Source organism: Mandrillus leucophaeus, unplaced genomic scaffold (assembly GCF_000951045.1).
Source record: "Mandrillus leucophaeus isolate KB7577 unplaced genomic scaffold, Mleu.le_1.0 Scaffold127, whole genome shotgun sequence".
Taxonomy (NCBI): Eukaryota; Metazoa; Chordata; class Mammalia; order Primates; family Cercopithecidae; genus Mandrillus; species Mandrillus leucophaeus.
This window is the reverse complement of record NW_012101098.1, coordinates 2,692,563-2,703,066: the sequence shown is the minus strand read 5'-3', so window position 1 is coordinate 2,703,066 and position 10,504 is coordinate 2,692,563. Positions and strand designations below refer to the sequence as shown.

General features: G+C 44.6%; 1 protein-coding gene across 1 annotated transcript in view; it reads right to left on the bottom strand.

Annotated features, from left to right (window-relative positions):
• Nucleotides 1-10,504, bottom strand: part of PRKX (protein kinase, X-linked) — a 116,974-nt gene that overhangs the window by 39,454 nt on the left and 67,016 nt on the right. Inside the window, exon 4 of the mRNA XM_011972106.1 lies at nucleotides 2,557-2,676. Coding sequence (XP_011827496.1) covers nucleotides 2,557-2,676 — 120 coding nt within the window. The remainder of the gene's footprint in view (nucleotides 1-2,556; nucleotides 2,677-10,504) is intronic.

Sequence of the window (10,504 nt, the reverse complement as noted above, 5' to 3'; positions counted from 1 at the left end):
GGGGGGGTGGATGGATGGATAGATGAAGGGGTAGATGGATGGATGGATGGATGGATGAAGGGGTGAGTGGATGGATGGATGAAGGGGTGGGTGGATGGATGAAGGGGTGGGTGGATGGATGAAGGGATGGGTGGGTGGATGGATGGATGAAAGGGTGGGTGGATGGATGAATGAAGCGGTGGGTGGATGGATGGATGAAGGGGTGGATGGTTGAATGGATGAAGGGGTGGGTGGATGGATGGATGAAGGGGTGGAGGGGTAGATGGGTGGATGGATGGAAAAGTATATAAACATAGATAAACAGATGGGTAGATGGATGGATGATAAACAATATACATGGATAGGCAGACAATGAAATACAGGTGTTTGTGGGTTCCACTCTCCTCCTGTGGCATCTCAGGCTCCGGTTTTGTGGTGGAGTTCTTTGGCAGTGCTTGTTCAACATCGTTCTGATCCCGAAGCTAGTGTGGGAATTAACGGATTCACTTTCTTCATAAAAGATGGCAGAGATAAGCACATGGGACGATGACCCCTGTCTGCTCCCCAAACAAAAGTCAGTGACTGCCTGGATTTCCTAAGGTGGATGTTAGAATGTCACATGCTCCACACCCCCAGGAACAAGCGCTGGGTCTGGGTGCTCCCGCCAGCAGGATCTGGCTGAGACCCGCCTTCCAGGCAGGAGAATGCCTCTCCTCCTTCCCTCCTTTGTTTCCAACTGAAAGGGAAAGTTTCCCAGTAAAAATCTCTGGTCTTGACCCCCTGCAGGGAATCAGAGAGATGTGAGCGAGGATCTGGCTTTTGCGACAACGGAAGGCACTCAGAGGATACGCTGGTGTCTGTCTTTGAGACTCAGGGGCAGGCAGAAAAAAGAAGGAAACAGGAAAAGAGAGAACATAGAAGGCAGAGCGTCGGCTGTGGCAAAGCACGGCAGAGGATCCCCCAACCGGTGTTCTGGGCCCTCGCAGGCTGGGCTTCCTCTCGTCTTCATCCCAGAGAGGAGAGCCTTTCGTGCACAGCCACACAGTGCAACAGTTCCTCTGCACACACGTAGCTCACTCCTTCCTACAGGTTCCTTTCTGGAAAAGTGCCACGCTACTGAGTCGTCTTAGGGAATTAATGGACATGCTGGGTACTAACAACGGAATGAGGATGACGCCCACGTCCTGGGTTTCCAAGTGTTGCATGCTTCCCTTGCGTTTCTGGTCAAGTCATAGTGGAGTTGTCCCAGGCACATGCTAGACTCGAACACTCAATCATGCTGACATCCCAACAAATGACCGACCTCTCTGTTATGTGGTGGCAGGGAGGATGGCACCTCCCCTGACTTCCAAATGTCACCCAACACAGGGATCACAGGCGCTGGAACCAGAGCAACTCCATCTTGAACAGGGGCCGGGTAAAATGAGGCTGAGACCTACTGGGCTGCATTCTCAGACGGTTAAGGCATTCTAAGTCACAGGACGAGATAGGAGGTCAGCACACAAAGACCCTGCTGATAAAACAGGCTGCTACTAAGCTGGCCAAATCCCTCCAAAATCAAGATGGCGGCAACAGTGACCTCTGATCGTCCTCACGGTTCATTATACATTAATTATAATGCATTAGGTACTAAAAGACACTCCCGCCAGCACCATGACAGTTTACAAATGCCACGACAACGTCAGGACAGGGCGTTACCCTATATGCTCTGAAAAGGGGAGGAACTCCTCAGCTACAGGACTTGCCCACCCCTTTCCAGGAAAACTCATGAAAAATCCACCCCCTGTTTAGCATATAGTCAAGAAATGACCATCAAAATAGCCAACCAGCAGCTCTCGGGCCTGCTCTGCCTAAGGAGTAACCATACTTTTATTCTTTTACTTTCTTAATACACTTTCTTTCACTTTATGGACTTTACCCGAATTCTTTCTAGCGAGAGATCCAAGAACCCTGTGTTGGGGTCTGGGTCGGCACCCCTTTCCTGTGCCACAGGTGTGCGGTTTTAGGAGAGAACATATTCTCACCTTCCTCGCCGGCTGTTCACGCAGAAGCCACTCAATTGTATTTCGCTGATTTACCTTGACCCAACCTGTGCCCTCCTGAGCTCTGCAGGTTACTTCAGCAAGGGTCTGTGCAGAAGATTCATTTTTTACTTTAATTTCTGAATTCTTTTTAAGACTGACTAAACACAGAAGTGATAAGGAGGAAAAGAGGAGAGCAAGTTCAATCTGTAGCTAACTGTGAAAACCAACTGAGATAACTCACTACCTTCAGAGGGGCCCAGAGCGTTAATTTTATATTTAAGGAAGATATGGGTATTTCAATACAAAAATCTCAATGGGCATGCATGGGTGGTTCCTTCACAAGTTTAGGTTCTTTGCCGCTTATTCAAACAAGCTCAACTGCTAATTCACATTGCCAACCTCAGCAGGGCAGCAGATGTGTGTGCAGCCACACCATGTGTCTGTGATACTCACGTACTGTTTTCAAGGTTACAGAAACGCCGAGGGGATGAATGGGTGGGGGAAGGGGGTGCTGGCCTGTAAGATGAAGATTCTCTACGGAGATTCCACTTACCCCGAGAGCATCTCGAATATCAGGATGCCGAGGGCCCACCAGTCCACGGCCCTTCCGTGGCCCTTGCTCTGAATGACTTCCGGGGCCAGGTACTCGGGTGTTCCACAGAGGGTCCAAGTCCTATATGGGCGACAGAGACAGACCCCCACAAAAGTCAGTGGTGCTTGGCTAATGCAGTCAGCTTAGAAGCTCTGATTGTCACAATAACTTCGTTGAGTAAAACCACCCTCCCTTTACCCTGCTGTGCACACATTTTACTGTGTCAAGACAGTAACATTGTTTTTGCTGATTCCTTTCCATAGTAACATTTCTTTTTTTTTTTTTTTTGAGACGGAGTCTCGCTCTGTGGCCCAGGCTGGAGTGCAGTGGCCGGATCTCAGCTCACTGCAAGCTCCGCCTCCCGGGTTCACGCCATTCTCCTGCCTCAGCCTCCCAAGTAGCTGGGACTACAGGCGCCCGCCACCTCGCCCAGCTAGTTTTTTTGTACTTTTTAGTAGAGACGGGGTTTCACCGTGTTCGCCAGGATGGTCTCGATCTCCTGACCTCGTGATCCGCCCGTCTCGGCCTCCCAAAGTGCTGGGATTACAGGCTTGAGCCGCCGTGCCCGGCCCATAGTAACATTTCTTAACTGGCTTGGAAACTAAGAATTGGTTTTATCATCCTTGCTACTGTTGCTGGTACTGTTACCACTGTTACTCAGAAGCAAAAAAACTCAGACTTTTTATGAGTTATTTATACCTGTCTCAGTATAAATCATAAAGAATAAAATTACTTAATTAAAGGAAAAAGAACGAGATCACGCCCTCTGCAGCAGCGTGGATGGACGTAGAGAGGCCATGCTCCTAAGTGGACGCACATGTTCTCACTTATACGTGGGAGCTAAACACTGGGTATACACAGACACGGAGACGGGGAAAAACAGACACCGGGCCACTGGAAGGTGAAGGACAGGAGGATGAGGATGGAAAATCTAACTGTCACGTACGATGCTTATTATGTGGGTGACAAAATAATCGGTACACAAAGTGGCATACAGTTTACCCATGTAACAAACCTGCACACGTACCCCTGAACCTAAAAGTTTTTAAAATAAATAAATAAATAAAATTAAGTAAAAAAGAAAATCCTTTATCCCCCCACTCCCCCCCCCAAAAAAAAAGTGGCAGTGAAAAAGGATAATTCAAGAACTCACTTAGGCCAGGCATGGTGGTTCACACCTATAATCCCAGCACTTTGAGAAGCCAAGGTGGGCAGATCACTTGAGCCAGGAGTTCAAGACCAGCCTGGCCAACATGGCGAACTCCATCTCTACTAAAAATACAAAATGAGCCAGGCGTGCTGATGTGTGCCTATAGTCCCAGCTACTCGGGAAGCTGAGGCAGGAGAAATGTTTGAACCCAGGAGGCGGAGGTTGCAGTGAGCCGAGAATGTGCCACTGCACTCTACACTCCAGCCTGGGCGACAGAGCAAGACTGTCTCTCAGAAAAGAAAAAACAAGGTGCAAGGGCAGAGTCTGTGCTGTAACTGAGACTGGATGGCTTACAAAGTTTACATTCGTTCTCTTCGGCTCTTTACACCCCCACCCCCACCCCCCACAAAAATTTTCTTGCCCCCTGGAAACCAGTGTAAAGACAAAAACACACTTCCTCCCCTGCATGCCATTTTCCTTTAAAAGTGCCTGCTTTGTGCTCCAAAAGCAAAGTGGTGGCCTCAAGCAGGAAGCCTGTACTTCTTCCCCTAAGAAAGCTCTGGAATAAAAAATCACTTTCTTTATACCGGACCTCGCCCTTGCTAATTGCACTCTGCAAACGGCGAGCGGCTGAACCTGCATTTTGGTTACAGAAGCATCTGCTAAACAAAGTCAGGGAAAGATAACAAGGACCACAGCAGAAGCTGGAAGACTCATGGGCTGGAAAGGAGCTGAGCATCAGTAATCCCAGAGAGGGGGCCGTGTCTGGGCCACACTCCATTGACGCTCTACTGCTGGGTAGAATGTCGCTTCGGGCTTTCAGCAATTCAGACCCGTAGCACACCTCCAAGCCACACCCACCCTTCCTGCCAAGGGCTGCCTTGGTGTGTGGAGCCTGTCTGTAGACAGGCAGGAAGAAGAACACCTTCGGAGGGAAAAAATATATAGATGCTTTGCAAAAGACCCTTCCCTTCCACCAGTCAAATCAATAAAAGAAGAAACTCTTATTTTGTAAGTTGAATGTAAAGAGAACAAAAAACAAGTTCCACAGAGTCTGGTAATGTACATGTTTATCCACTCTCAAGTTCTTTGCACAATGTATCAAGCATGTGTAAAGCCTATTTTATACCCAGCACATGTTGCCTGAGTCCGCCCTGTTTACAGTGGTGTGGGCATGTATCTTGGCTTCAGCTCCTCAGCTTCCTGCTTGCAGGAACCCACCCAAAATGTTGTTACTGGTATCTCTCCTTCCCTTCCCCACCACACCTCTGTACCCCACCTCTTTCCAGACAACAGACTTTTCCACATTAATCTGTAAGCCCTCGGGATAACAACAAACTGGCTGCCATCCAAATTTCAAATTCTGTCAGCCATCCATGAAATCAAAGTACCACAAGGTCAGGCATGGTAGTTTACAACTGTAATCCTAGTACTGTGGGAGGTTGAGGCAGGAGGATTGCCTGAGGCTAGGAGTTTCAGACCAGCTTGGGCAACATAGCAAGACCACTCCTTTACAAAAAAAAAAAAAAAAAGCCAGGTGTGCTGAAGTGCACCCGTAGTCTCAGCTAGCCAGGAGGCTGAGATGGGAGGATCACTTGAGCCCAGGGGGTCAAGGCTGCAGGGAGCATGATAGTGCCACTGTACCCCAGCCTGGGCAACAGAGCAAGACACTGTCTCAAAAAAAAAAAAAATACTGCAGGATCTAGCAGATGTAAGTCAGAAAACCAGGAAAGAAGACAAGGAGAGAAATTGAGTCCTCTTCCCACGGAAGAATGTGGAAGGGACTTACTCTCTATCTGCAGGTTAGATCTAACTATGGAACAGAGATCACCATGTGGTCCTGTTAAGTGCTTCTCACTCATTAGAATTAAGTCTACAAATGGAAAGTACAATGCACACTATTTCAGAAACATGCTCTCCCCTGCCCTGCCCAGCAGTTGAATCAATTCCAAGTACACCCCGGCTGCTTCAACGCACGACACTTCTATCATTCTGCAAGACGAGTGACTTATTGGCCTGCTAGTTTTGTATTTCCACCTTGCTAGCCCATCCAAAGTGGCCTGAAAGTAGCTAAAAGCCTAGATCTTAGCTGATATGAAGCCCAGGTAGAGGCCACAGGTCATGCTACCGGCATTAGCTGCAACTTCTCCACTTACCTTTTGAAAGATGAGATTCTTTTTGGCTCTGTGTTAGGGAAAGGACACACACCTAAGGCTGTATAAGTTTCCAGGTTCTGACTTGCCTCAGAAAGACTTTGGCCCCATTAGAGTCACTCCTTCCTGCAAAAACCCCAATGCCTCACTAGATGTACAAAGAGACATACACTGCTATGGAGAGATGTCGACTGCGTGAGTATGAGATGAGACAGTCTGAGTGTTATGTTGACACCACTGGTCTGGACAGTGAATTATCCACTTCCCTGTTCCTGTCTCCTTTTGCTCACCTGCCTTTTGGGTAGAAGGAAGGTGACACCTGCTGTTCTGTTTTCTCACTGTTCTTAGTTTCACTATGGCCAGGGGGAGGGGAGGGAGGAGGCCACGTTAACGAAGCAGAAACAGAGCTAAGGATAGGATTCTCTGTAAAGTATAGATATCCAATGACTCCTGTGTTCTGAATGCCCACGCCTTCCACCACACCTGCACTGGCTGGACTGTGCACCCCCCAAAGTCCTAAACCCCAGGATTTGTGAGTGGGACCTCATGTGCAAACAGGATCTTTGTAGCTGCAGTCAAGTTAAGAAGAGATCATCCTGGCTTAGGATGGGGAATAATTGCTTAACAGGTACAGGTTCTCTTTTGGGATGACGAAATGTTCTGGAACTAGAGAGAGGTGATGGTTGCACGACACGGTGAATGCAATAGATGCCACTGAATTGTGCACGGCAAGATGGTTCAAATGGGCTGGCTACAGTGGCTCATGCCTGTAATCTCAACGCTTTGGGAGGCCAAGGTGGGAGTATCACTTGAGCCTCAGGGTTCCAGACCAGCCTAGGCAACATAGCAAGACCCTATCTGTACAAAAATATTTAAAAATTAGCCAGGCATCGTGGCTCACACCTCTAGTCTCAGGTACTCAGGAGGCTGAGAGAGGAGGATTGCTTCAGCCTAGGAGTTGGAAACTACAGTGAGCCGTGATCACACCACTGCACTCCAGCTTGGCTGACAGAGAAAGACCCTGTTCTGAAACATTTAAAATGTTAATAAAGATGGTTATGATGGTACATTTTAAGCGTATTTTACCACAGTAAAAAGAGAAAAAGAGGTCAGGCATGGTGGTTCATGCCTGTAATCCTAACACTTTGGGAGGCCGAGGCAAGTGGATCACGAGGTCAGGAGTTCAAGACCAGCCTGGCCAAGATGGTGAAACTCCATCTCTACTAAAAACTACAAAACTTAGCTGGGCACGGTGGCAGGCACCTGTAATCCCAGCTACTCAGGAGGTTGGGGCAGGAGAATCGCTTGAACCTGGGTGGCAGAGGTTGCAGTCAGCCGAGATCGTGCCACTGCACTCCAGCCTGGGCAACAGAGTGAGACTCTGTCTCAAAAAAAAAAAAAAAAAGAGAGAAATGGATGACATCTCCAAGCTGAGTTTCAGTCCAGTCCCTCTTACGTCCTAGCAGGTGGCATCACCAGCCTCACTTTCTGTCTCTCCTCACGGTTTTATGACATGGTGAGCATGTCACTCAGCTAACAGGGACATGGTGGGGCTCAGGAGGAAGGACAGCTGATGAGAGCTTTTACACTTGATTACAGATACAAATGCATTTTTTTCCTTTTTATCAGAAAAGTATGAGCCAGTGTTTTGTCTGAGTTTGGTAATGCAGGAAATAGATATTAGCTCAGTACTCATAGTGAAAATACTACATTGCATTTTCTTATAGGATCTGGGGTTACAATGAAAAAGCAGGGTGTGGGATTTTTCATAAAAACGGAAGATTTTGTCTTTTTTTTTTTATGGGGACACAATCACAGTTCCTAGAACTGTCTGATGGGAACAAACAGTTGAGAATTTCAGGCCCATGAAGGGAGAAGGTGCATGTCTGCAAGCATGGGACAGCTTCCAATAGCCAGCCCAGGTGCTGGGAGGGGTTTCCTCCATGACAATGGCTCCTAGACACCACTGACCAACCTCGGCACAGTAATAGCCACCTCCTAGCATGAACTACAGCAAAGTTCAAGGGAAAGTAGCAACACGACTGCAAATACACTCGACATCTCAGGCCCTCCTTGGCTTCCGTCAAATACTCAAAGTCAGAAACTAAGGGAAAACATCTCAAGTAACTAGAAAGACTCTTCCGGTGTTACGAAATATATATAAAACAATTATGTATTTACAAATGTATATGTTTAAATTTGAACTTATAATCTAAACAGTAAATGTGTAACACATACTAATATATAAATTTAAATTTTAAAAATATATTTATAAAATTATATATAAAACTGTGGATAATAATGTATAATTATAGCTACATATAATTTTCTAAATATACTTATATCATAATTTATGAGCATATATAATTATTTGGTAGTCATGTTTATAACTATAAAATTAAATATGTAATATTAAATATAAAATTGTATCCGTTTATTATATATTTAATTGTATTAAATGATTTATTTTTAAATGATTATTTTAACTAAAAATTACATTATATTTATTTAATATATAAATATAATCTGAATATATTAATAAATTAACATATACATATGTTATGTTACATTAGTAATAAAGAGATAAATATATTTAAACATATAAATTTAATGTAGGATATATTATGTGCAATTAAATATTACAATTATATAGTTATTTATAATTATATACATAATTATGATTTTATACGTATAATTTTCAATTGTAAAATACACATAGCATAGAATTTTCCATTTTAAGCATTTTTAATTGTATAGTTCAGTGGTGGGAAGTCCGTCGACCTTGGTGTTCAATCCTCCCCATCATCCACTGCTGGAACTTCTTCATCATTCCAAACAGAAACTCCGTCCTCATTAAACGTCATCTCCCCCTACCCTGCACCTCCCCAGCCCCTGGCACCCACCATTCTATTTTCTGTCCCTATAATTTGAAAGAATCTAGGGCCCTCCTACAAGTAGAATCACACAATATGAGACCTTTTTGGTCTGGCTTATTTCATCCAATATCATGTGTTCAAGGTTTATCAACATGTAGAATGTGTCAGGATTATACTCCTTTTCATGGCCAATAATATTCCACTGCACAGACAGAGCTCCTGGCCAATTTTAACCAGTTCACAAAGCAAATGGCCTGGCTCAGGGGTGGGCAAATATTTTGTGTATAGAGCCAGATGGCAAATATTTTAGGCTTTGTGAATCACAGGGTCTCTGTTACAAATATCCAACTCTGGTACTGTAGCTCAAAAGCCCCCAAAATGTGACTGTGTTCCAATAAAACTTTATTAACAGACACACAGGGGGCTGGATTTAACCCATGCAAGGCTAATTTTTTTGTTTTTGATGTTTTGTAGAGACGAGGTCTTGCTATGTTACCCAGGCTGGGCTTTTTTAAAACAAAAGTTTTGTCAGATGTGATAACGCCACTGAAGTTCTTTTTGAAAGGGAGTTATCAGTTAGAGATAGGACGAAGTACACCGGCTTTCAAATAACTCAAGAAACAAATGGGCGAAGGAAAAAAAAACAAAGTGGCAAAGCTTTGATAACAATCGAAGCTGGGTGATGGGGCCATAAGGTTTCAACGTGAACTACTCTCTCTACTCGTGTGTGTGTGTGTGTGTGTGTGTGTGTGTGTGTGTGTGTGTGTGAGAGAGAGAGAAAGGGGTAAGTAGTAATTTTGAAAGACTAGGTTCAATATTACCCCTATAAGGCTAGAAATAAAAATCCAGAGGACAGTAATCAACGTAACATCTGGATTTAAAATGCTACAACAGAAGAACTAGGAAAGAGCTGTTGCGCCTGGCATGGTGGCTCACGGCTACTGTCCTGGCACTTTGGGAGGCCGAGGCGGGAGGACTGCTTGAGGCCAGGAGTTCAAGACTATCCTGGCCAATATAGTGAGACCTTGTCTCAAAAGAAACACAAAAAAACAAAAACGAACAAAAAGCTGTCACAGAGAAATAAAAAAACACCAAAAACAAACAAACAAAAAAGAGCTGTTGCAAAGAAAGAATACCATCTGTTATGGCTTAAAGACAGATGTACAAAGGTCGAACATCTTTAATTCAAATCTGAAATCCCAAATGCTCCAAAAGGCAACACTTTTCCAGCACCGACATGAGGCTCACAGCTCAAAGGAAATGCTCACTGGAGCATCCTGGATTTCAGATTTTCAAATTAGAGATGCTCACAGGTAAGTGTAATTCAAATATTCCACAATCTGAAAAAAATCTAAAATCCAAAACAATTCTGGTCTGAAGTATTTCAGGTAAGGGATGCTTGTGTTATGCATTTGAATTATAAAATCAAATTAAACACATCAGTATTTTATTTTGAGCATTTCATAAAACCAGAAATAATTCTAGTTTGCCACCAAATCTTTTAGGGGAGCTCTCTAGATAATATAAAGTGTGTGTGCAAAATATTTAAAATACAAACGTAATATTGCTGTTAGAAAACAAGAGCCTGGTGAACGCAAGTCACAAAAGAAAACCATCTGAACATACTGACAACCTAGGAAAGTCAGAAATCAAGTCACCAAGAGCAGTGGTTTAAAATAAGTAGGACAGTCATTCAGTTAACAGGGTTGCTAGGGGAGAGGAGGGGGGAG